At 39.6% G+C, this 27,316-nt stretch overlaps 1 protein-coding gene across 12 annotated transcripts in view; it reads left to right on the plus strand.

Annotated features, from left to right (window-relative positions):
- PPHLN1 (periphilin 1) overlaps positions 1-27,316 on the plus strand; it is a 38,506-nt gene that overhangs the window by 130 nt on the left and 11,060 nt on the right. Inside the window, exons 1-9 of one of the 12 annotated variants that reach the window (XM_077338582.1) lie at positions 139-417; positions 2,757-2,801; positions 5,609-5,694; positions 12,572-12,607; positions 13,112-13,168; positions 15,031-15,204; positions 15,975-16,036; positions 22,433-22,680; positions 27,071-27,150. In XM_077338582.1, the coding sequence (XP_077194697.1) occupies position 2,801; positions 5,609-5,694; positions 12,572-12,607; positions 13,112-13,168; positions 15,031-15,204; positions 15,975-16,036; positions 22,433-22,680; positions 27,071-27,150 (744 nt within the window). In that variant the 5' untranslated portion in view covers positions 139-417; positions 2,757-2,800. Of the gene's footprint in view, positions 1-138; positions 418-2,756; positions 2,802-5,608; positions 5,695-8,730; positions 10,547-12,571; positions 12,608-13,111; positions 13,169-15,030; positions 15,205-15,974; positions 16,037-22,432; positions 22,681-27,070; positions 27,151-27,316 lie in introns of those variants that run through there. The other 11 variants (XM_077338581.1, XM_077338585.1, XM_077338584.1 and 8 more) reach the window with 11 other exon arrangements.

Here is a 27,316-nt window from a genome sequence, read left to right on the forward strand (position 1 = left end):
CTCGCGCGATGCATGGTGGGGGGCTCGTTTTTCTGGCGGCAACGGTGTCTTCCCAGGCACGCGCGAGAACGGCGACTCTTCCCGTCCGCCAGCCTCCCTCGTTGCCTGCCCCACCCCCTGGCTAAGGGGCTCGTGTACTGCCCGTGGGCAGGTCGGCGGAGGCTTCGGGCCGGGCGAGCGGCTGGGGGGGGGGGTGTTGCTTTTTGCCGTCTTGGCCGATGAGAACAGGGGACACCCCGCGAACCACCGGCGGAAAACTTCCGCCAGTGGGAACGTATTCTGAACGGGCAGGCAGCTTCAAGGACCGTGCGCGGCTGAAGGAGCTGCCTGTTCGGATCTGAACCGTGAGCTTCGTCGGGTGTTTATGTTACGGACGCCTACTTTGAGGACTCCGGTCAAAAGCTAGACGCAGTTCTGGTAAATATTGGGCCAAGGTGCTGTCCCACGCTACATTTGATCGACTGAATGGCTGCAAAACAAAAATTCCTTTCGGGCTATTATTGTTGCTGTTGTATGTGTCTCGTCATGCTTTTTTTTGGGGGAGGGGGCTGTAATTTTTAAACTTACGTTTGAAAGCCATTGTAATTGTTAATGCTCTTCCCAATGAGATCAGAGCTCTGTGGAACCTTGAACGGTTCTTCAGGGCTTGCAAGTTGGAGCCCTTCCACCAGGTCCACAGCTGAGGCCTAAAGCAACAAACTGGCTTCCCTGTCCAAAACCATGATGTGACTTCGCCTCTTTTTTTCCTTTCCCTTCAATAGAAGAACTGGCTAATTGTCTGGTTCAAAATTTATCTGCCTATTCTATTTTTATATATAAGCTTCCTTTGATGTAATCCATTTGTTTGAATTTAATTTCAAGGAGGAATATCGAAAAGGAAATAAATCTGTCAACATTGGGGATTAATGGGCAGATGAATCATATGGTATGCTAAGAGTAAGTAATTGTGGCGCAGAGTGGTAAGGCAGCAGAAATGCAGTCTGAAGCTCTGCCCATGAGGCTGGGAGTTTGATCCCAGCAGCCGGCTCAAGGTTGACTCAGCAGCTAAGCAGTGCCATGCCAAGGGGGAGCCCCAGCCTGGCGGCTGCTGGAGAACACCAAAGGTGAGCTGGCAGCAGAGTAGCAGGGCAGCCCCTGAGGCAGGAGCCGCGGCTGGTTACCAACTGATCCCTGGACCGGGGGTTGGGGACCACTGCGCTAGAGCTTGCACAGGGATTACCTTTACCTTTAATTGCGACCATTATGCTCCATCTGTGGCAGGGTTTCAGTTAATTAATTGTTAGCTTTTATGGTTTCATTGGACTCTTGCTCTTTTCTTCTGTTTCAGAAATGCTAACATAGACTGATTATGCATGGGTTAGAAGCTCTGCCTTACTGGCTGGCCAGTGGCAGAGCAAATTCCCACTTACGCACAAAACTGACAGCGGCCCTGTCCCCTCCTTGCCCGTTTAGGGCCTCCAGTGCCCTGTGTTAAGGGAACACAGTTTTCACCTTCCCTTTTTCGCTGCAGGCACCATTAGTGACCATTCTGGGCCAGGCCTGTATGCACAGGAAAGAGCCAGGTCTTCCAGGACCCGCTCTTGCTCCATCTGCCGTGTTCCAGCAAGGACAGAAATGTGGTTTGGTCTTGCAGCAGCAAATGATGCTTTTTAAGAAACTTTTTACATTGTGAAATTTTTTTGCAGAACCTTTCCGCCCCAGCGGTGTGGAAGATTGGGAATCAAATCTCATTCTCCAGATTAGAGATCACCACTCTTTAACCACTACACCACACAAGCTATCATATATATCCAAAACCATATATCCAACCATCCAAAACCATAGTTATATATATATAACTATACAACTTATTGGTAATTAATATGTTCATTAATAATTCATAAGCTTCCAGCATCCCAAATACTGGCTGTGAGTACTTTATTAAGAAGTGTTATAAATAAAATCTTGTAATAAGTAATAACATCCTGTGTTATCATTTTAGTAGAGGGCCACTTAGATTATTGACGTATTCATGCCAATCATTTTGTTTCCTTGAAGCATCTCTAAGAGGCCCATCTGTCCAATAAAACCTTTTTGGCACTATACTATTATTTGAATATAGAGCCATAGGTTGCAGATCCCTGATGTTGGGATTGTTTTTAAATGAAAGCCGTCTTGTGTGCATTTTTGCTGATAAAATATATGAATAGTTGAAGATCTGATTTAATATTTTGTGGGGGGGGGCAGGCTACTCTGTCTGAAAGTTAATTTTCAGCTGTGTTTTTAAGTATCACCCAACCATGAGGGTTTTTTTTGTAACTACTTGATTTTAAGCATCTTTGTAGGATCAAAAGTCTGATTAGTTGCATTGGTTGATGAACTAAATAACAAAATCTTTTAACAAATAAAATCATAGAATCAGAATAATAGCGTTGGAAGATACCTCATGGGTCATCTAGTCCAACCCCCTGCACTATGCAGGACACTCACATCCCTATCACTCATCCACTGTAACCTGCCACCCCCTTGAGCCTTCACAGAATCAGCCTCTCCATCAGATGGCTATCTAGCCTCTGGTTAAAAATGTCCAAAAATGGAGAAACCACCACCTCCCAAGGAAGCCTGTAAATATAAAATACCTTTACATATTGTTTATATAAAATGAGTTATTTGCATTGATTAAAGTAAAATCTGTTTTAGAATGTGTTTGGTTTGCTCTTCTACATCTTCATAAACCCCCCTCCCCTCACTTATATATTTGTTTTTAAAATATGCAGGAACTCATTGACTGGGATTCAGATACGGTTGAAACAAGTACAAAAGTACGTATGTTCGGGTATTTTTTCTTTGGGTTTGAAGAATGTATTGATGGCTAGTGTTAACTGGTAATAGCAAAGCTGTTATTTTACAGGAGTGGCAAAATGTATTCGTTTTCAAAAAAATCAGTCAATTTTTGCTTTATATTAGTTTCTTCTCCTTAACACTTAGTGGCTCTTATATATATAGGCATAGAGCCATGGTGTTTGGAGTCCATTTCTGGCTGGGCATGCTGCATGGGCCAATCAGGACACGTCCAGTAAAGCTGGGTTTCCAGATAGGGCTGGCTTTTAGAGCATTCGACCCCACAAGATGGCACTGTGGCTGGCTGCCAAGGGGGGGAGCAGACTTGCAGCACGCTGGCCTGGCCACTGCTTGCCCACAATCTGCTGAGTGGGGCTGACCTGCACCGTGTTGGGCTGGCCAATGCTTGGCCCAGCCGAGCCTGCTCCCTAATATGGCTGCCCTGTTCAGCCAGGGATGGGGAAGGCCATCCCAGCTGGTATGGAAGCTCCTACCGGGCACAGGAGGGCTATCCCAGACACCCTTGGACCCCCCACCCTCCAGGACCAACTGGTCCTGCCACCGTGTCTGCGGCCCAAAGGTTGGCTGGCTGCCAATTCTGTTCTATAGGCTCATGTGGGGGAACCCTCATTTGGTTTTATCGGTTTTATTCACATTAAAAGTTGCCTGATATGCCACAAGAATATACTAGGCCATGGCAGCATGATGTATTACTCAGATTAGGCAAACTCAGTTTGAATTCACTCTCACAATTTGTTGTGTGACCTTGGGCCTCTCACATACCTCGCATTAACAAACATCACAAGGTTGCTATGGGGGTGAAGAGGGCAGAATGATGTACACTGCTTTGAGTTCCCAAGAAGTGGGAAAATTGGGGTATAAATCTCATGCTATGCTAATAGTAATAAGAAAGTCAGTGGAATTCCAGTGAGCATTGTTTGTTTGTTTGGATTTTTGAACAAACATACTTCCTGCCAGCTTAATTTGGCAACAGGCAGATAAGTATGTGCAGTGGCAGTTATGGAAAGTTCTGCATCTGTCTTGTTTCAGTTTGGGTATACAATTTCCTTGAAGTTTAAATAACAAATAGTTTCCTTGGAAGTGTCACAACTAACACTTCTGCCTCTTGGTTCCAAATATCCAAATGACTTTAAATATCTCCATTTTAACAATATGAAGCCCTAAAACAAAACTGCCTCCAAAACCATCTCTTTCAAAAATGGAGAGTCTCTCTCAGGGAGGATAAGAAGAAGCAAGAGTGAGAAAAATGATCTGGTACACTGTTGTGGTTAGAATGCTGGACTATGTTCCTAGAGATCTTGGTTTAGATGTCATTGTATGACTGGGTCAGGACATGCATTCAGCCTAACCTAACTTCCCGGTTGATGGTTAGAACAAAATATGTCACCATGAGATCCTTGGAGTTAGGTCAAGATACAAATAGGGAGAGAGAGAGAAAGTGAGCATGATTCATGTTTCCTTTTTTCTTTTTGAGTTTTTAAGTTTTGTGGTTGGCTGAACTACTAATATACAGTCAGGTGCATAAAGAAATGAACAAGACATTTTGGAAATTACTGTGCACAGTCACTCTCCTGCTCCATGAATTTTGAGGACTTTTCCAGTTTCAATCTACTTCCAATTTACGACACACAAAGTTAATTTTAATGAATTGAAGTTTACTTCTTGTTTACAGATCTGGATTTTAAATTGTAGTTTAGTTCTGGTTTACAAATCCCAATTCTGTATGGAAGTATTAGGTATGCTTGCACTTTTTCATACAGAAAATAAATATATACAAATGTTATAAATATGCTAATATACAATTTTATATGCTAACTAAATTATAAATAGTATGTATGACCTTAATAAAGTAGTGAAAAGGTTTAGGCTTGATAGGAGACTGAATATTGGATATATTCCAATTTTCCCCAACATTTCTGGTTTTTTTCTCTAGGAAAAGAATCCCACCCCCCAATAACTTCAAAATTTCCAGAAATCTTATATGTTGGGGGTTGATGCTGGCAAAGTATCTCTTAGACCGTTTATGCACTGGCAACTTCACTGCCCCGGCTCCCGGGCAGGAGTACAAATCAGGGGTGGATGGGGTGCACCAGGCCAAATGCTCCCCCATGTGGGTGCAGGAAGAGGTGGGGCAACCTGCCACGACTAAAGCTCCAGCCTGCAGCCTGGCATGAAACGTCCAGTGCGTAAACGGTCTTACAGAGCCAATAAATATATTTTAATATGCACTCCTCACTGTCTTTATAGAACTAGTAGTTACACTGTATTTACTCAAAGTTGCCCACTAATATGAGACAAAAGTCCCTCCCCTTAAAAAAAGATACATACACACAAAAATTATTATTGGACTTAAGTGTAATGTCTATGTGAATGTAACATTACCCCACTCTTTTGATGACATACCTGCATTTGATTAAGTGAAGTGTTGTAGTGTTACTTTCTTGATGCCACTTAGCCATTTAAGAGCTGAAATTTTGGGTCCTAGCAACTAATGGCATATTTTCTGGTTAGTGCAGTGAAAGAGGTTAGTTGACTTCAGGCAAAAGGAAGTTCTTGTCCTTCAAAGAGGGTGAAGCTAATCTGTTTCTTCCTGGTTTTCATGTTGTGATAGATGGGGGCTTACTCTCTGTCCTGGCTCCCAGTTTGAAAAGATCTGATATATAGAATTCTAGTATTAATAATTATTAGAATAACCAGATATCTGAACATTTCCATTTATGATTGCTAAATTCAAATATAAATTCATTGATAAAGCCTTTTTCTTTAGTGGCATACAGAAGAGATGAAATGTGGTCTGATGAACGCTACGAGTATGAAAGACTTCCACGAGAGCGGCTTCCTCCACGTCCTGATGTAAGCTGTTGTTTTAAATGCTTTGTTCACTTGGTAATACCTTGTATGTGTTTCCTACCTATGATGCTGTCTTAGATTTTATATTGCTGATTTATATTTAAGCCATCAAATTTGCAGACAGGTAGGGAGAACAAGCCTAAGATGGGTTGTATAGAATATGCCCACAAAAATCAGACTGGGAATTTTGATGGTACTTCAGTGGCGATTCTGTGTTTCATATTTTGGGTAATTTTTAATATGTCTGACTTAATCATTTAAAGTGGAAAACAGTAAAAAAGAATTGCAGGAACTTAAACTGATGTGAAATAACATCTACTGTGCTTCTCTGTATCTTCTGTAGAAACCAAAAGTGATCAGATGCTTAATCTGTTTAAGCTTCACATATCTGCATTGTGGAGAAATCCATTATTTTATCCTTTGTTAGGTTTCTGGCTGTGTACCCAGATTAGCTTTCATCTCTTTGAGCTGGCTCTCTTTAACAGTTCTTTTCTCCTTTGTTTTTTTTTGTCATATCTTCCCATTACATCCCATGGGAAAAGGAATGCATCTTCACCTCACCTAGTGAGAAGACCACAATCTTTACAGAATTTAGGCATAATGCAGTTTTAAGTCTCTTTGTGATCGTGTTTATCATTCTGTGTTAATGAGTTCAGATTTCTGCTCTTTAAACAGTACCTTAAAAATCGTACTTGTAGCCCAGACGTGTGCATCTTTTCTCAGAAATAAACTCCACTGGGTTCACTAATCTCAGCTGTGCAAAATACTGCTGCATGTGAGATAATCTTTTAAAATATGATTATATATCATCATAACCATAATCTGTAAACTGCTCCTGTGGAGCGGTAAAAATAAAACAGTAAGGCGTAGGTGGGAGGAGAAAGGGGTGGGGCAAGTCCATGAAAAAAACTAGAGTGTCACTCCGGGGCACAGCGCGGCTCCCCATTGGCCACTTAGCTACCCCTCCCCCATTGGATTGGGGACTTGTGAGGCTCCTTCAGCAGCAGTCGATCTGACCCCTGGAAACAACTTCTTAGCATATATATAGCTGAAATAGTTACCAGGAGTGGCATAAAGGGGAAATGCTGGAGCGCAAGTTAAAAGGAGTTGTGGCAGGCTTGGAGACAGGCAGAGCTCTTTTTTCTCTCCCTTCCCCGAGCCATCTTCTACATCAGCGGTCCGCAAGCTTCCACTTGTTGCGGACCGCTGTGGCATAGTGGGGGTAGAGGGTGGCCCGGGGGCCCGCGCATGCGCGGCAGCCCCAGCGCAAACACGCATGCGCGGACTGCCGCGCACGCACGTTTGTGCTCGGCAGGGGCGCAAACGCGCGTGTGCGGCAGTCCGCACACGCGCGTTTGCGCTGCCGCGGCTTCCCCTCCCGGCCCCTCTGGGCCGCGGCTAAAGCGGCCGATTAGCTTGCGGCTCGGCAAGCTTCTCTTCTCATCCCTCCCCAAGCGAGAAGCTTGCCGGGCTGTGAGCTAATGGCGGCCGATTTGCTCGCGACCTGGCGAGCTTCTCGCTTCGGGGGGGGAGGGAAGAAGGAGCCGCGGATTGGGGACCACTGTTCTACATCATCTTGGGGAGGGAATGGCCAAGTCGGACATGTCCCCAGACCCTACAATAATGGGTGCCCCTTACCCTAGCTCAGATGGAGCAGGAAGGGGAAAATGGTTGAAGGAATCATCACAACAGGTGTCCCTTACCCCTGTCCAGTAAGAGCAGGGAGGGGAGGAAGCCACAAACCCGTGCTCAGAAACAGAGTGGCATAGTGTTTTTTGTGGTTGCAGCTGCAAAACAGAGAAGAGAGTGGAGTGCAGCAGTGCAGCTAACCCAGGTGGTAGGCACAGAGCTGCTGTAATTTTCATCTCATAGTGGCATAACATAGGCCCTCCTCAGAACCAATGACAGGAATTAAAAATTTGGTGGGCCCACCATTTTTTCTTGTTTTCTCACCTACATGGCACCAACATGGATATGCAGCAATGGTGCTCAACATGGTTTCCTCCTGTCCCAGTTGGACAGCTAGTAAGCTGTAGCAGGCTCCAGGAAAACTGAGGGAGCCATACAAATCCACAGAATTGGTTAACTGTGGCAATGAGGGACTCTTTAGAAATGGCTAAAATGAATTCCCTTCTTCCTCCTCTTGCTACAGGCTCCTCTGACTCATCAGCAATATAGGATTGTCTGGCCATAAGTTAGAGAAGCCAAACTGTTAAAGGTCATTGAAAAGGGAGTCCTCTGGTAAGGGGACCCCTCACAAGTGTCCTAATACTACGAAGGAGACTGGAACTAGGGAGGAAGCTCAAGCAAATGGGGGCACAAGTGGTATTCTCTTTAATCTTGCCTGTCAAGGGAAGAGGAATGTGTCGGGAGAGGAAGATAATGGAGGTGAATCAGTGGCTGCGTAGTTGGTACCAGCAGGAGAGATTTGGTTTCTGGGACCATGGGATAGGCTTTCTTGAGGAAGGCCTACTAGCACCTGATGGACTACACTTACCAAAGTTGGGGAAGAATGTGTTTAGCAGGAACCTGGGGAGATTCATCAGGAGAGCTTTAAACTGAAGCCACAAGGGGAAGGAGATGTTCAACATAGGGAGTGTAAGAAAGGAGACCGATTGGGGGCAGCCCAACCAGGAAGGCCAGGTCATAGGGAACCAAAAGTAAAAGGATTCAGATGTCTTTATACTAACGCCCGAAGCATGGGCAATAAGGTGGAAAAGCTGGAACTTCTCATGCTGATGGAAAGGTATGATCTAGTAAGCATCACAGAAACTTGGTGGAATGATTCTCATGACTGGAATGTAATAGTGGATGGATATGAACTGTTCAGAAAAAACAGAACAGATCAAAGAGGTGGAGGAGTGGCACTGTATGTGAAGAAAGGGTTTACCTGTCAGGAAATTCTAGTGAAGGAGAGTATATCTACAGTGGAAAGCATCTGGGTGAAAATAAGCGAGGGGAAAACAAACAGTGTGGTAGTTGGTGTCTGCTACCGACCGCCTGACCAATGAGAGGATGTGGATGCTGCACTTTGTGAGCAGCTTGAGAAAATATCCAAGCGTCAGGACCTTGTCATCATGGGTGACTTCAATTTCCCAGATGTGTGCTGGGAAACAAACTCTGCGAAGCGTCCTCAGTCATGTAACTTTCTGACCTGCCTGGCTGACAATTTCATTTATCTATTTTCAGGAGATGGTGTTTACTTGTTGACCCTAGAAGTTTACTTGTTGACCCTAGTTCTTTTTATTGGATTGATTGCCTCAATAGGGGCAGTACTATTATATCTGAAACCTCTGCCCCTGAGACTATTTCATCTCCAATGGGACATGGCAAGGGGGCATCACAAAATAGTTTTTCTTGTCTCAGGATGAAAATCCATGAACTGGTGGAAGTCAGTCATGACTATAACAAGGCAAGTTTTAGTAATTCAACCTCCCCGGGTCCTAATAATGATGGACATGGGTCTGAGGGCATGGGTGGCTCACTGCTTTGACTGTGTGACCTAAAAAAAAGACAGCATCAGAGAAAGAATTGCAGTCTTAACCTGCTCAAGATCTGGCTGATAAAGTTGGCCTTATATGGTTATAGGAAGCTGAGTTGGCAGAATTATGTACCAACCCAGGCAGGGAATGTCTTGGGAAAGACATAAAAGTTGCCGAAGAGACACCAAGGTCTCTTATATCAAGGCATCATGTACCATTTCTATATGTATGATGGCAAAGGTCCTTTTCAGGGGTGGAGGCTAATGTCCTGGGCTTAATAGCTCAGCATGCTTAAGGCATTCAGAACATGCAAGCGAATTGGCTGTGTCTCAAAGATATTGACAAAATAAAGGGGCCAATTTGTGACAGGATTTTTTCTGGGGATTGGGAGCAGGTGAGGAAGAAAGTCATGGACTCATTTAAATCTGGTATAAGCTGGACGGTGTAGAGGTTCATGTCTAGATATGAGGACAGTGCTGTGGAGGAATCAGATCCCTTGCATCAGGACTGACCATCCAGACCCCTGTAATCTTTTCTACCAGTACAATAAGCAAAATGTTAGTCAGGTTGCAGAAGATGCATGCATATTTAGTCTAGACACCTTTTTTGGCATGGGGAATGGTGAAATTGGAATCAGTTCAGCTGTGTCAGAACCAAGGACACTATTTGACCTGAGAATATGCTTAGATAGGGATCCATTTCTTACTCGGGTTCCTGGGGGCAAAATTGTTGACATTGATGTTGAATTAGAGGAGTTTGGCACAAACAAGTTATCTTGTAATGAGTTCATTCTGAAATACCCCAGAGGGCTACAGAGGGCTACAAGCATACAAGTTGCAGCATATGTTTCTAAATGAAGTCTTTTCACAGGGCTGCTGGCTTTAGTAAAAGTCTTTGTTTCAGGTGAAAATTAAGGTATCTGTCATGGGAAGTGGCTTTTGTAGTGACCGCAATTTTGAATAAGTGAGCATCAGAATTGGGGACCTTATCAGTATTTGTTTGTTTTAATTCTATTGAATTTATTCCCCGCTGCTCTCAGACATGTTGGCTCATGGTGGGTTACATTTTGAGCCATCCCATAAAAACCTAACCCGCCATGATAAAAAATACAGTGACAACAATGGCATAGCAAAATCAAAATCATAGTCTCCCCCTCACCCCTCAGTTTAATCCTCAACCAGAACATCAGCTCCAATATTGGCCCATGCCATGGGAGAGTGATATCATAATTGCACTTATGACATGGTGGGTAGTAAAAACTATAATGCTCAGATATACAGCATTCAGAAGAAGGTGGGAGAGATAAAAGGAGGAAAAGTGAAATGGAGGGATAAGGATCAGAACTCTGTACCTTCAACAAGGTTATGGTAGTGGTTAGCACTGATACTTATATTATTCTGAGATAAATAGTGTTTTTCCATTAAACTAATAGTTAGAACTTCTGGTTTACTGCCTCAACAAAGATTATGTTGGTTGTCCATATATACATGACATAACATGTAAACTGTCACATTCTTTATTTGTACCACAGGATACATTTTACTGGAGTGGTAAAGTCTCCAAGGCCACAGTAGCTATCCGACTTTGCATCAAGAAGGCATATGGTACATGTATTTGATACAGCATGTAATGATTACAGCCCATCTTACCAGAGCAGCAGCAACTTCAGCTGCATTTAAAACCAGGGAACCTAACAAAGAAATGGGTAGAGCAGCAACCTGGTTTTCCTTTTTTTGTTGGATTAGGCATTTCATAATAGTCCAGCAGAACTCCATTGAGACTGTTTTTGGATTAGGATGAACACAGTGTTGAGGTAGTTTCTGTGCCCACCGTGATTTAGCTGGGTTATAGTTTTGGAGGACTTCCCCCACTGAAGGACAACGAAACACTGGACTTACCTGAAGGTTTCTTCTCTTAAGGGGGGGGGGTAGGTTCTCCAATTATCCCACCACATAGTTCATCTATATGTTCTGCCAGATTTTGTTCATTGGATGATGCTTATGTGGTGAATGTTGAAAATGTGGCTAGCGTTATACTCAATGTTATTAATGTCATTAAAGTTACACCATATTATACTGGAGGGCTTGGCTATTCTGTGCCTGGAAGGGACAGCCCACTGTCATCCTAGAAAGGCACGCTAGATTGCATAGCCCTGCTTGGAATGAGTGGAGACCTGACCTAACCAGTTTTGACAGACTTTGCCCCACTGAAGAGAAGAAATTTTCTCATTTATTAAAATCTATGCTTCTTGATTTGTGTATATTGTGCATCTAGTTCCAAAATTCAGGGCCAAATGTTGTGAAGTGCATTCAGTAAGAAAGCCATGTTAAATTGTCAAATGTAATCTCCACATGATGGATGGAGTCACTGAAGCAGTAGGTGCAAACTTAAAAGGACTCCAGGGAATGGTAGAGGACAGGAAGGCCTGGAGGATCATTGTCCATGGGGTCGCGATGGGTCGGACACGACTTCGCACATAACAACAACAAATCTCCACATCCAGAAATAAAAAATATGCTATCATCTTATTCACAAATTTGATGGTATATTATCTTTCATATATCTTTTGGAACAAAACCTGTTTGGTCTGTGTATTAAGTTTGGTATACATTTTCATTGTGGGAACAAAGATTTTATAACCTACATTTAGCAGAGAAATAGGTCTGTATGACTGTAGTAGTGTAATGTCACTGCCCTCTTTATGTATTAACATGATGATATATGCTTCTTGCCATATTGGAGGTATTAGTGCATGCAAGATAATCTTAATGAAGCAAGGCATTAAGCTGTGTTCCACTATCTTTCTCATCTTCAGTGTCTAATATAGATGGGAAACATGCATTTGCACAAACAGAATTTATATTATTATTATTAAATGGTCATTATACTGTGTCCAGTTTTACATAGGCATTCTGTGGTGCCTTAATTTGAAATAACCTGTGCAATTTAAGAAAACTTAGAAAAAGAGCAGATATTTGAATATTAACATCAGAACAATCAGATGCAAGACTAATATAATGTATGGATTTGTTTCATGAGTTTTGCCAGCTGTACACATGAGGCATTGAGTGAAACATCTTGAAATCAGAAAGGTTCCTACCTTAGGTATTATGAAATGTTATGCTTCTGTGTTTTAATTTTAATGTTAGTAGAAAAAATGTCATGACTGATAATTAAGGAGGAATGATTACAAACACCTGGGAAATAAATAGTATATTTTATTCCTGTTTGGGACGACATTTCTTTACCCTATTCAAAACTGCTGTTCTTTAAGATTCTATTCTATGAAAAAATTAATATAACCTGAAATATACAATGGTGAGGCAAATATTTTCCTTTACTTAAGCTCATGTGATAATAGAATTTCAAGAACCCTTTCCAAATTATTTTATTTACAGGGTATGCCGTTTACATTTGACAGCATAAAACACCAGGTATTAGCATTTGTTATCTAGCTTTTATCATTCTTAGGTTGGCTTTGGGTAAACCTTAATGGTTACATTTCCTTTTTACATATTTTCCATGCCATTGCACATTGCATGATTTATAATGGTGACTAGATTGTGACACTCTTTGCGTCAGCCTTGGACACTTACTGTAGGCAACTTTTGAATTATCTTCACTCCTATGACTTGGCCCGGGATTAACTGCACTGGATGAACTGTTCTAGTTTAACGTCTCTCTTTTCCATCTGACAGAAGGAAACTGTGCCTATACATAAAAATCTCTGTGAGACTCTCTCTGCTGTGGTCCCAAAGAGCAACAAAGCTACCACATTAGCAGTTTAACTAGAGCGGGGAATATTTTGAAATGTGCACACGCAATCTTAAATATTGAAAAATGTTGAAAAGAATTTTAATCAAGAAACGTAGTCAGGGTATGTGCTTATTTCAGTCGTGTATTGGCTGCTTTGTGATGTCTCTCAATTCTTTTTACAGGAGCCAGAAAGCTTTCTGCATTTTCCAGCTGCTGGATATTGGATGGGATTGAACAGGGTATATAGTCAGCCAGTCAGTTGGTCTTTCAGCAGTTATTGAGCCATAGGATACAGAGCAAGGCAAAACAACTGTTTGATTAACAACTTGCTAAACTGTTTGTAATAAATCGATGAATAAATAGTTTGTTGATCACTCTATTGTGGTGAACCCTGAAGCATTTGTAGCTTGACCTACTTTAGCGTCCCTGAATAGTTTATACCTTAATTACAAGATACCCACTATTATTACCTGGTTAAGCTTTATGCTTTCTGGAGACCATAAAGTAAATTGCAAAAAATGTCTATATTGGGATAATTTATAGATGATCTGTTCTGGCCGCTTCAAGGTGTTTTACATAAAAACATACAGTAACAGTTGCAAAAAATTATAATCCAAATAGCTAAAAACAATCAATAGAAAAGTTCAACACCCCATCCCAAGATTTGCTATTTATATGCAGTAGTAGATAGTAGATCATAACGATTAAACAGTCTGTATTATATGCTCTATCTCAGGGGGTCTCCAGCTAGTAACTTGTGTTCTACCAGTAGCTCAGTAGCCTGCTGGCTGCTGAAGAGTAGCTTCTGCTAAAGGATCCAGAATAAAGTTTGTTTAAAAAAAAATTACCCTATGTTGCTTTTAAACTTTAATCCATATGGGGTTTTTTTATTTCATAGAGTTCGCTTAGGTTCATTTCTGGTGTTCTTCCTAGTTCATGGTCTGTTTTGAGGATAGAAATGAACCTGGTAATATTCTGGGTTGGGGGAAAGCAGCTTGTGATATTTTTCATTACTCGGTAGTTCTTGATAAAGAAAAGGTTGTTGTCCCCTTCTCCATCTCCACCTAACAGCTGACTTAATTAGAACTGTGCTAAATAAAAAGTTTTGTTTAGAGCATTCTCCTAAACCAAAGGAGGGGAACATGTTTCCTAATCTTGACTGACAAGCATTCCACACAAAGGAACCATCACAGAAAAAGTCTTTATATGATCATTCCCAGACTGAGCAAAAAGAGAGGAGAGAACACTCAGCAACTGCTGAGGACTTGATATCAATTGCATTCTAATTTAAATAGGTAATGGAGCTGCAAACAACAACATTATGTCATTTGCTCTGTGGACTGGGATTGTAAAGGAAGTCCAAGTCTTGAAAATATCAGGGCTTTCTGACATTCAGTACCAGGTACACAAACTGCTTTGGGGGATACTTTCGGTATGCAGTGATTTGATTTCTGGTGGATGGCATTCATTAAAAGCTGCCCTCTTGGGTTAATAAAACTAACATGCAATTCTTTGGCTTCTATCCAAATTGAATATTTCTACAAGCTTAAATCATATATGATACAGGTAATGTTTCACATTTGAGAATATGCAAAGTTTTTTCTTGAATTTTAGGAGTTGACATGTTCTATTTAAAGATTACACAAAGGGAAGTATAATGGAAACAGCCAGCTGGGTGACTATGGGCCAGTGACAATTCTCTCAGAGCTCTCTCAGCCTTACCTGTTGGGGGGAGTGGTAGGGTAGGCAGTTGTAAGCTGCTTTGAGATTCCTTTAGGTATAAAAAGTGGGGTATAAAAAACCCAGCTATTCTTCTTTTAATAGCTAGCTGGACATGCACCATATCTCTTCCACATTTGATTCAGAAGAGCATAGTAACGTATGAAGATGCATCTATCTCCTGAACAATTTCCTCATAAATTCTGCAGAACATGAAATATCTGTTGGATAAAACATTTTACTGAATGTAGGTCATTTGGTTTAGCATTTCCTTAGGTTTTGGTCTAGTTTGACATAAAATGCAATGTCAGCATTAGTCTTTTATGGCTTGAAAATGCATTTTTAGTAAGAATTGTGTGTTGTATTTATTTTCAATTTTTAGGATGACTACCCTCGAGTAGTCAGCTTTGGACCCAAGAAACCGCCACTTCTAGAGAGAACTGGGGAAGGAGGCTACAGTAGATATGAATATAGTCATGCTCATGTTGGGTACCGAGAGTATGAAGACGGTCGTGGTTTTGCTCATGAAAGAAGAAGTGGCCCACCACACAGAAGTGTAAGTTTTAATTTTGTTTACTTCAGGGATGTAGTTGAAAAGTGCATGCTTTCAAATAATAGCTTCAGTATTACAATTGCTGTGTTAAACTGTTAAACCTGGAACACCAAGAAAAGAATTCAGATTATAGTAGCCCTAAAGCTCTCTACTAGATTTGCTGTAGGAAGTGAGCTGTTTATGTTTCAACACACCAGCTCTTGACACTTAATACATATGGTTGCATGTATTATAATGATGCTCAAATATTCTTTAGTTCTGTGAGCACATCTATAGTAATTCATGTGGTGAATTTCACCCTATTAGAGAGCAACACTAAGCAGCTCTACTCAGAATCTTACTCAGTTCTCTTCAAAGGAGAAAGTGTTCCTGGGATTGTACTGCTGGTATGTTGTTTTAGGAAGCTGTCTGTTGATGCAGTAGTATTTTTAACTACTATGCAGCCTTATCTATCAGTTGATATACTGTCTTGTTTCCTGGTACAGATAAACTAGTAGGTTGTATCTGGAGTTAGTGTTTGATCAGCGTGCTTTCCTTTCCTTGTCTCTTATTTAAAAAGTGCTTACTTTGGGATGTGTGCAAGACTGTCTTGATGTATGCCATTGGTAAGAGGAATGCTACAAGAACTAGCAGTATGAGCAATGATGAAATGAAGCCTTAGTACTAAATTAATTCTTACAATGTAGAAAAAAAACAAATTGTTTTGTTTTCACTCAGATCTGATTCTGTATCATATTGACTTACGACCTTTGGGTATTTTTTATATTTCAAAGGATGATCCAGGGTACCGATGGCCAAGAGATGACCATCCTGCTAGCCGTCAGCCTGATTACAGGTATCTCTTTAATTTCATTACTTCTATTTTTTGAATTGCTTTGTTATTTGTTCTGATAAACAAATAGTGCATAACTTTTAAGTTTTGTTTTAGTTGATGACATGTGTACTCCTGAATTGGCTCCTTGAAGCATTCCAGCCACAATTGAAAGATAGGAAGAACTAAACATTTGTATAGACCAGGGGTAGTCAAACTGGCAGGGGCTTCTGGGAGTTGTAGTCCATGGACATCTGGAGGGCCGCAGTTTGACTACTCCTGGTATAGACTATGACTTGGATTCCTTCGTTCTTTTGTCTCATAAACTGGTAATGAGTTGGGTGTGACAGTGACATCTCTCCTGCTTTTTCAATAAGGTTGGTGGGATTTGAAGTTTCTCCCTTTCTGAGTACTGATTTGTGTGAGCTGCCAGATACCAGGTGGAGTAAACCATGGAGTCATAAGGTTTTTATTTGTAAAGAAGATTTGCAACAAATTCTGTGAAGAATGTAGTGTTAATTTTTGCTTCGCTGCCTTTGTTTGTATTTGCAGTATTTGTTTCCTTATAGAGTTTATAATTACTGATGATGAAGCAAAAGTTATTAAGTTTACATGTATGTCCCTTTTTACAATGGAATAAATATGTGATAACACAAAGATAAGATAACTTTTAGTACAGATTTGTTCTTGAAAAACCAGAAGCAATGTGGTTGATTCGTGCACATCAGAGAATCATAGAGTTGGAAGGGACCTTCTAGGACACTCACAACCCTATCGCTCATGTACTGTAACCTGCCACCCTTAAACCTTCACTGAATCAGCCTCTCTGTCAGATGGCTATCCAGCCTACGTTTAAAAATTTCCAAAGATGGAGAACAGACCACATCCTGAGGAAGCCTGTTCTACCGAGAAACCGCTCTGTCAGGAACTTCTTCCAGATATTTAGACAGAATTTCTTTTGAGTTAATTTCATCCCATAGTAGTGAGTTAGGCTTAGGTAGGTGACCCTGTTAGCCTGAAGCAGCAGAACAGAGTTTGATTTCAGTGATACCTTTAAGATCAACAAAGTTTTATTCAAGGTATGAGCTTTCGTGTGCATGCATACATAATCAGATACAGATATAATAGTGAGTTGTTAGTGATAGCCAGCCATGTTGTCACAAGGCTAAGAGCAATTCCACAGCAGTACTGCTTGGGACAGTGTTAGTTCTGCCTAAACCAGTGCAGGAAGGTGATCTTGGCAATCACAGAGTATGCATGCTGTTACTTAGAGGTGTTATTGTACTTTGGTCTGTAGTTTTGGTGTCAATAGGTCAATTTTACTGGCTCAGTAATATGGTCTTTGTGATTCCTTTAGACATAGAATTGAACACGTGAATGTTAATGATTCATGAATACTTCAGAGCTTTGTATTTCGGATTTAAGGTCTTATGATTGAGAAACTGAGGAAACAGTTTGTTTTTGAAGAGCTATAGTGGCCTCCAGTGGCCACAGAGGCTTGTTCTTATCGATTTAAATAACCCAACTTTCCTTGATACAGCACCAAGTTGTGTGTGTCTTTTGTACTTGCAGAAACAACACCATTCTTGCATCAGGGGGAGTGGAGAATACTGATATATAGCAAAATCCAGATTTCCCAATGTCAGAGTCTTGTTGAAGCAGGGAGAGTAATTATTGCATATCTTCTGTTGTTACCTGTCCTGAGCTAGCTGAGAAGAGTGGGTTATAAAAAGAAAGTTATTATTATGAATCGTACAAAGGTGTAAGGTTTTTTAAATTAAAATTATACATGTATGGACTCCTAGCAATTAGAAAAGATCAATATACATTAGACAATTTTGATCACTAACCTAACCTGTAAAATTAATATCAAAAGTTCCGCAGAACCATTACTTCACCACATCTGTTAATTATTTTTGTAAATAAAGCCTCATTATTAATACAGAGGTTTTTTATAATAATGAAATGAAATATTTTTGTTCACTACTTTGAAAAAGTGAAATATAACGCCTCTGTCAGGGGTAGTCAAACTGCGGCCCTCCAGATGTCCGTGGACTACAATTTCCATGAGCAAATGCTGGCAGGGGCTCATGGGAATTGCAGTCCATGGACATCTGGAGGGCCGCAGTTTGACTACCCCTGCTCTATGTAGACAAATCCACGGACCAATCTGGATTTCCTGTTGTGCTGAATTCCCTTTAGCAAGCATTGGACTTGGTCTTTCTATAGCATGTTAGTAGTATTGTAGAAATAATGGCAGGAAATCTTTCCTGCTTGATTACATTGGAAAAGACTTCACAGTGACCTTGTGGGAAACTGACTAGACACATATATACTATTTGAGGCCCTGTGTTGAATCCCAGATTATTGTTGCTACATTTGGCAGATTTCTCAAAATAATTTATACATTGTTAGGACTGTATATAATAGAACAGATACTTTTCTCATGAGATCTCTTCAATAAAACTTTTGAGTAAGTATATTTAAAAAACAGTTTAAAAAAACGTCAAGAATCTGAGCTCTTTACAATGCCTCTCCAAAATTGAAGTGAATTTATAGTCCCTGGAACTGAGATAATAATTTCTTTCTCCAGAGACAGTTATTTGTGTTCCTAGCTCTTTAGCTAGGGAATGAATCACCTTTATGAATATGAAGCATGAAATCAATTTAAAGAGAGCTGATTCATTTAACATTTAACAATTTAACTGTAACAATTGCATGAGAGTAAATCACAGCCAGAGTGTTGACTAGTGTGGGTTGTAAGGACCATAGTGCTCTGTTCTTGATCAATCTACATGGGATCCCAATCTTACTTCTGGGCAGAATTAAAGGTACTGGTGTTGACCTTTAAGCTGCTGTGTACCTGTGTACCAACATACCTTAAGAACCTACCTGACTGATATATCTTCTGATTGCTCCTATTATCTGATAATGAGTGGCAAACCAGGAAATGATCTTCTTGGTATTATTTATTTGATTTTTATACCACTCTCTCAGCAAGCTGGTGACCCAAACTCTGGAAGGCTGCCTTCTGCTAGCAAGTGAAGACTTTTTTTTTTGTTTCACCTGGCATTCCCTCGGAGATCCATACTTCCTGTCCTATGTAATGTTTTGTATATATATTTTATTGCTATTGTATTCAAATTAGCTTAAATGGTTTTAATAAAGTTTGTTTTTTGTTTGGTTTAAATGGCTTTTGTTTTTTATTATTTATGTTTTGAATCAATTAGCCTTCTTGGTGGTCCTGATGTGGGTGGACAGCAGGTATAAATTTTGTAGAATAAATTCTGTTCTAGCAGTAAATGAGAGGTCCTGGGATCCTGTTCACTGTGAGTTACTAGACTTCTTGTCCTGGGGATATTTATTGATAATCTGCAATACTATTGAGTTGGTAAATGTAAGAACAAAAAATTTTGCCAGCTGAGAACAAACTTATCTGACTATTCATTTGTTAACACTTGGTTGAAGTTGGAATATGGTCCAAAATCATGCATATCATCAAGTACCAAGGGAGCTGGGTGGGTTGATTGTTCCCATAGCTCTATTGCAGTACTATTTTTTTTAAACTTTGAAGTAGGACATGAGCCCTGGACTGCTGCTGTACTATTAGCAAAAATTTCCTAAATTATTTATCATGCCCCTGAAACCTTGTATAATTCCTTATTTCTTATTTCCTCGCCCCTTTTTTGTTCATTGTGGTGAACTTTCCTTTAAGCTTATTGTAGTTAAGCACAGTCCTTTTTACCAATTTGTAAGATATAATCAGTGTACATTTTAAAACAATTGCTTAATCAGCATTTCTCTAACGTAATTTGTACCATTTGATTTCAAATCAAGTTGTAGGAAACAAGGGAGGGAACTTGAAAATCAAGTCAGGAATGGAAAAGGGGGAGCAACTAAAACATGAAATAAAATACTACCATATTACACAGAGGACAAAAATTTAAGATTGAAAACAACTTAAATAGAATGCAAAGAAAAACTCAGAACATAGGATAAAGCAACAAGTTTAAGTTGCATTTACAATAACCAGTGGATCTCAGTAATGGTTACACATATGTAATAACCACAGGGCCAGGTGTCTTTTTTGTGAAAAGGCATCATGTTACAATTTAATAAAATCATTACATAAGTATTTTTAGGACTCATACACAACTTGCTTGGTCTGAAAAAGCTGTTTTATATTTACATTTTTATGTGTGTTATTATAATCTAGATCATTGAAGAAGTTCCTCTCAGTTGAAACACATTTGATCCTGTGATTATGATACAACCAGTATAAAAATGCAGTAGTTATTGTACATCAGCTTGTTGGTGTGTACTGTGTTCTGAGCTTTTATTTACATTCTATGTAAGTTATTTTTAATAAGTTTTTATACACTGTGTATTCAAGTGAAGCTGTAACCATGACATTATGCTGTAGAGAGCAGCAATGATCTCTCAGCATTTTCATTATAATCTTTTTAGGATCACATTATAAAACTCAGCTGTAAAAACTTATTTTGAACAGAAACCTGGCAAAAGATAGCATTAGGTGCCGGAACAGTTTTTCGCCCCAGTCTTTTTGTCATTTAATAGCTTGTTCTTAAAGCAAAAAGCAGACAGAGGGATTAAAATTTTGGATACTGCATTATTTTATTCATTTTGTCCTCTCTATTTAATGATTTTGTGTTGTTTTAAATTTCATCATAATTTCCAAACCAAATTGTGTTAAAACTCCATTCTTTAAATAATTGTAACGTGCTGGTACAATTAGAGCAAGTTGCAGCTGGGATGTTTGAAAGAGATTAATTGTAGAATAATATTATGGTTATGGTAGCCAGAAAACAAAATGGCTGCATTTAGATATAACTAATCCTGCTATGTCATTTTGGGAATGAGTGTTCTGTCCATCAAGCTGGAGATTTCTTAGTCATTAACTCTTCCTTTAGCTCAGAGTTTGTCACTGGGGTTTTTGGATCAGGTCATGTGTGTAGGGGCTTTTACTTCAAATGTGGAGGAGAAGTCCTGATCTGTTCTTGTTGAATGTAATGCGTAAAGTAGTAAAAAACTCATATATAATATCTTCAGTTAAGAGTGTTGGGAAGGAAAAGAAAATTTATGAAAGTTGTTGCAAGTATTCATCTTGTAAAATAATTTAGAAACAAGAAATGTGCAAAGCATTCTTTCTGATATTGAAGAGATATGGGTCAGGTCATTGTCTAATTGGAAAATCACCTGTGAGTGCTTCATAACTCAATTCAGATTCTATTGATAGGCAGGGTATAAATACAGTGAATCTTTTTGTGCTATATTAATCAAAGGTAGGATTGTTCATTGCTAAACTACCTTTGGTTTACGTGTATATTATGTTAGCGCCACACTTGCAAAAAGTTTTCAAGGCAGCTGTCATCATAGAAGGTCCTTTACAAAGTGTTCACTGAAGGTCCCTTTTTCTTTATCTTACCTATACTTCAGTATGTGTGTCTGGGTATATGTGGTTTTGTGTATGTCATGCCCTTAAGACATATACTCACAAGGAGAAATAAAACAAAAAAACAACCTGTGCTTCAGTTTTCTTTAAATATTTTCCTTTATTGCATGGCAATATAATGGTCATAAAATCCTGGCAAGGAGGTGAACAGCTTTTGGTTCTCTATCCTTATTTCCAGGCTACTATGGACATTGCTAGTCTAGATCAGGTTTGTGTTAGTTTCTGCACTTGAGATTCTTCATGAAAGATTCAAATTCTTATGTCTTTTGTGCAGCCTTTTGTGTTTTGAATTTTTGGCTAGATGCTATCTTAATTTTGGCTATTAGATCTGTGATGGTTTGTTGTTTACATTCACCATTATTTTGAAATAAGTTTTGGGGCTAAATGAGAACTTGTTTCAAAAGAAACCTAGATTTTAGAAGCTGCTTCTGAATGAGCCATTTAGCCAAGAAGTTGCTGTTATAAAAATCTACTATGATTATACATAATACAACAATGTTAAAATTACATAGGTTGGGAGGAAACTTTTTACAGCCTCGGAAAATATGAAGTGTCCTTATTTTAAAAAATCCAGGGCTCTTATAGTGCGAACCTGGAACAAAAAACATTTAAAGACTTCTAACATTTAAAGACTTCTACTAGATACCCAGTGCTAATATAGGAATCTATCTTTTATATGTTTTTTGCTCCTGAGCTGTAATCCTTTTTTAAAAAATCAACGTATTTTAATCTGTCAGCTTTCTAAATATTAATTGGCAGAAGACGAAAGATAGAACAGGCCATAAAAATGAGTTGAAATAGTAAACATATTCTTCTTAAAGAATGCTGATGTTTGATTTTCTCTGAATAAATAGTTCAGTAGAAGATTGTCTGCTTTATGGTATTTAATTGGGTACTTCTTGATTATCATATATATAAGAAGAAATATATTTGTGATTTGTTTACAGGGATATCCAAGATAGCATACGACGAAAGAAAGTATATCCTCACTATCCAAGAGATCGATCTCCACATAAGAGGGATTCCCCTTACTTTAGAGAATCACCTGTCAGCCGAAGAGATTCTCCTCACAGCAGATCTGGCTCCAGTGTCAGTAGCAGAAGTTATTCTCCAGACAGAAGTAAAGCATATGCTTTCCACCAGTCCCAACATGGCAGAAGCGTATCATCTTTACATAAAAGAAATATTTCACACGGTAATGCTGGATTAATAAAGAAAACCTGTACTAGTCTAATAAAATTGACCTTTTACTTACTAGGACCATGGAAACGTACATTCTTGTGGAAATTCAGTTTCCTACTCCATATTTTTGTATTATCTCATAAGCAAGTGCTCTTTCCCCAAATCTCTTTTTATTCTGTTCTGACCCTCTGTTCATGAAATTAAATTGAAATTTAGTGAGTAAGCAAAAGATTGATGACATTAAATCATAATGTTTCCTTCTTTGTTATTAGAGACATCCTGTTTAGAGAGAAAGACAGACCTTTAATGGCATTAAGAACCAGGAGAGCATAAAGGTTAAAATAATAAAGCATATCAATGAACTTAAAAACAATGATAAGAATAATTCTGAGAATGTAACAATGCAAGGTCTTCAATAGATTGGTCTTTCAGACTTAAGTGAAATAGCAATTGATAAGAACTCAGCAACCTGCTAGGTAATTTCAGGGGCTTTATCTGGTAGCAGAAAGCTGATAATTGTGATGTCTGTAATGTTAACAGAAGGTAAAAGAGGTAAAATCAAACTTTGACATAGCTGGTCATACTTTATACAATGTAAAATGATGTGATGAATGGAATCAGGTTCTTTACAACAATTACAAATTCTTTTGTTGTGTGAAATATGCCTGTATCTGCCCACAACCATAGCTAAAGGGAATGTAGTGAATTTGGCTAGCATTAATGCTCTGTGAAAGGGGAGGAGGAGGAGGTGTTGTTGTTCTTGGTTCTTATATGCCGCTTTTCTCTACCAGAAGTCTCAAAGCGGCTTACAGTCGCCTTCCCTTTCCTCTCCCCACAACAGACACCCTGTGAGGTGGGTGAGGCTGAGAGAGCCCTGATATCAATGCTTGGTCAGAGCAGTTTTATCAGTGCTGTGGCAAGCCCACGATCACCCAGCTGGCTGCATGTTGGGGATTGCAGAATCGAACCCGGCATGCCAGATTAGAAGTCTGCACTCCTAACCACTACACCAAACTGGCTCTTGTTAAGTTAGAACCATACTTATTTGGAATAAGTATGGTCAAGAAAACATGGTGCACATGTCCCACCTGCACCAGCATATATTAACTGAAGTTCAATATATTAACTGGTCCAATATCCCAAATTCTTCTTTGAATTGTCAGGAATATAGATTCTTCTTTTGAATTAATCAAAACGTCCAGATTTAAGCCCAAAGATTCAATTTTAGAAACTACAGATTGGGACGATTTTGAGATATATGGGTCAGCTGGCAGAAGTGCAACCAGGCTATTTGGTGAGGGACTAAATTGTAAATCGAGCCAATATTTAATGGTAATAATCCATGCTCAGGCTTCAATGAGGTGGAGACCCAATTCGGTGTAAAATAGGCTATTGTGTTAGGAATGCCCAAATTTCTACATAGAAAGGAAGCTACTATACAATTGGCCTCTTTGTTAAGGGCTAGAATCTTTAAAGGTATCCCATATCATAAATGAGAGGCTATAATAGCTTGGAAAATCTGAAGTACTGCTGGCACGTATTGGTTCCCTTTCTGATGGTGTGAAAACACATTGTGACAAGAGCCAAAGGGGAGGGGATAGAATCTGGAACCAGATCCACAAAAACCCAATTGGAAACAGTCAGCACTTTAAAAGTTTGAGTGTCTGTGTAATTACAGAATTATATGGCTTTTATTGTGCCACGTGGGATACAACTGAGGGTACTTTCCCCTTTTTATCTACCTATAAATAGATAATTATGCAGTATCACCAGCTCTATTAAGTATAGTACATAAGTTGAGGTTCTAGATTGTTTACTGAGTAATCATTGTCCATTAAGACTAACACTTAATATTAATGCAGAGATCTTATCCAAGCCAATCATGAAATTGGCTGATAAAACAATCTCAGGTGCCAGAAGACTTAAATGGACACATAAGCTGTATACCACACTTTCTCAAGTTTTTGCAAACGCAGACTTGAATGTACAAAGGAGTACAAATGTACTCCTTCAGTCAGACAGCGAAGTATTTTCTATGAGGCCATAAATAATTATTTTAAACCATTTCTTATTAACCATAGACGTATTAATCCTTCATCTGTTTCAAAGAATAGTTGGTATGATCGGGAATGTAAAGAACTCAAAGAAGTGATTAAGTCCTCAGTGATTCAAATAAGGCACGACAAGTTGTAAATTATTAATGGATAAATTATTAAGGTCCAAATATAAATTGCTGATAAAACAAAAGAAAAATGAGTATATAACATCCTTGTGGAAAGATCTGAAGAGTGCAGTGATAGGGAACAATGAAACACACTTTTGGGAACTTGCTTCAAATGGTCTTAAAGGCAGGTCTGCCCATGTTGAAGCTCAGATCCCAGCCAGAGTCTGGGTTGGTTATTTCAGTAAAATAATTGGCTCAAATTCAGCCTCCTTGTTGATGGCCAACCCAGGTGAATTGGAATTTCAGATCTACCAGCTTGGCCTCCGGTTTCTAAAGCTGAGTTAAAAGGACTAATTAATACCTTAGCTCTTGGAAAGGCCCCCAGGGAAGACTTGGTCTCCCTGGAAGTATATAGAGCATTTCCATCTTGGTGGTCCCTATACTTGCCAAGGTCTTCACATCAATTAACAATTCTGGTCAAATCCCTCAGGGCTGGAAACTAAGTAACAGTCAATCAATGGAAGATGCCTGTTTATTAGTGGTTAGTTTTCTTCCCACAACTGCCAAAAATTTAAATAGTGTGTACACTTGTTAGTGCATGTATTGCAATGAGAAAAATGGCCACTAACAAGTGATAAATAGGCATATTCCATTGATTGTAATTTTACAGCTCTTGTTTGAGAGAGAGAACTGACCCAACGTGGATATAGTCTGTCTCATGCTCAAGTATATACGGGTAATTACCTCACTTAGCATACGTTGTAAAAATAGTACCATATATATTTGAAGAGCTTTTTAGTTTCTTTTAACAGTTTATTTAAAAAAGATATTGTTTTGAAAAATTACCTGCGTACTATTAAAAGTTTGTATGTTCAGAAACTTTTAAAGTAGCACTACTAATTATAAATTTGAAAATCCTAAGGTATTAAATCTAGAATGCTGTTCAAATCCCAAGCAATACTCTTATCTGGATCTAGTGGAAGAGTTTGCGGAAGGAGTTGAGGGATAAGATCTTTCTCTGCCTTCTCTAGGTTGCCTTCTATTTATCTTTCAGGGTTGGAAGAACGTCACAAGCAAAATGTGCCATAGACACATTGCTGCTCCTTCCCTTATCTGCCAACACAAGCAGCCATTTTGTTTGTGAGGATCTGTTAATCAGAGTAGCATTTTCAGATTAAGAGTCAGTTGCCAGTGGAAAGCAGAGAAAGATCCACTCCCCCAACTCCTTGCATGAAGTCTTCCATGGAATCAAACTTGACTGTTTTTCATCAAAAATTTTGTTTATTTGTTTATTTATTTATTTAGCCCTTCCATAGAGCTCTGGGCAGTTTACAAATAACATCATGGGATAACTACATAGGACATTGCAACAAATACAACAATACAAGTATAACAGTCATAACATAGCATGTCAGCTAGAACAATATTTGAACAGAAACATTGACACAGCTTTGGGTAGGTTGGATTCTTCAGTCATCGAAGGGGGGTGTCGGGAGGGGTTGGTGGATGTTTTTGGGTCAGTCAGCTTCAAGCAAATGCCTGGTGGAGGAGCTCCCTTTTGCAGGCCCTGTGAAATTATGAAAGTTCAGACAGGGCCTTGATTTCTTCCCGGAGCTCATTCTACCAGGTGGGGGGCAGGACCAAGAATGCTTTGGCCCTTCTTGAGGTCCAACGTGCGTCTCTGCAGCCAGTTGGAGGTGGCGGAGCATAAGGCTCTTTGGGGGGTATAGGCAGGGAGACAGTCTGTCAGGTACACTGGGCCCAGATCGTGTATGGCCTTGAAGGTGATTACCAAAACCTTAAGCTTAATCTGGAATTCAACTGATAGCCAACCGATTTGTTGGAGTACAGGACAAATGTGGGATCTCCTTGGTGTATCACAAATAAGAACAATTATAAACATCTATATACATTAAAATAAGCTAGTGGTTGATACTCAGTATTCTATCTGCTTTTCTTTGAGGGTGAGCAGAGTTTTTTGTTGTAATTCTTTTTCTCCCATGCCTGCTTTCTAGTTATGTTCCTCAGAGAAATTCATGTAAGGACAGAGCTTCAGAGAGACTGAATTTATTTCTATTTCAGTAGTGCTGGTGGTCCAGTTCAATATCATGTGTATCTAATTCACATACAGATTTCCAGTGCAGTGAAGAAGTTGTGCAATACAGATTCCTTTCTAAACATTATTACATCCCTTGTACCTAAAAAAAACAACAAATGTGCATGCCATTTGTTTATGTAGGTAAGGAAAGAACTTCTCAGCCTCTGAAAACATCAAGAGATGTGTCCCCCTCAGGATCCACAGCAGCAGCTTCTTCTAAGGTGAGTCCCGGTTGGATTTCATTTACTTGGATTTTAGTAAAGCTTTTTACCAGGTTCCACATGATGTTCTGATGGATAAGTTGAAGGACTGCAATCTGGATTTTCAGACAGTTAAGTGGATAGGGAATTGGTTAGAGAACCGCACTCAAAGAGTTGTGGTCAATGG

Source organism: Paroedura picta, chromosome 5 (assembly GCF_049243985.1).
Source record: "Paroedura picta isolate Pp20150507F chromosome 5, Ppicta_v3.0, whole genome shotgun sequence".
NCBI classification, from domain to species: Eukaryota; Metazoa; Chordata; class Lepidosauria; order Squamata; family Gekkonidae; genus Paroedura; species Paroedura picta.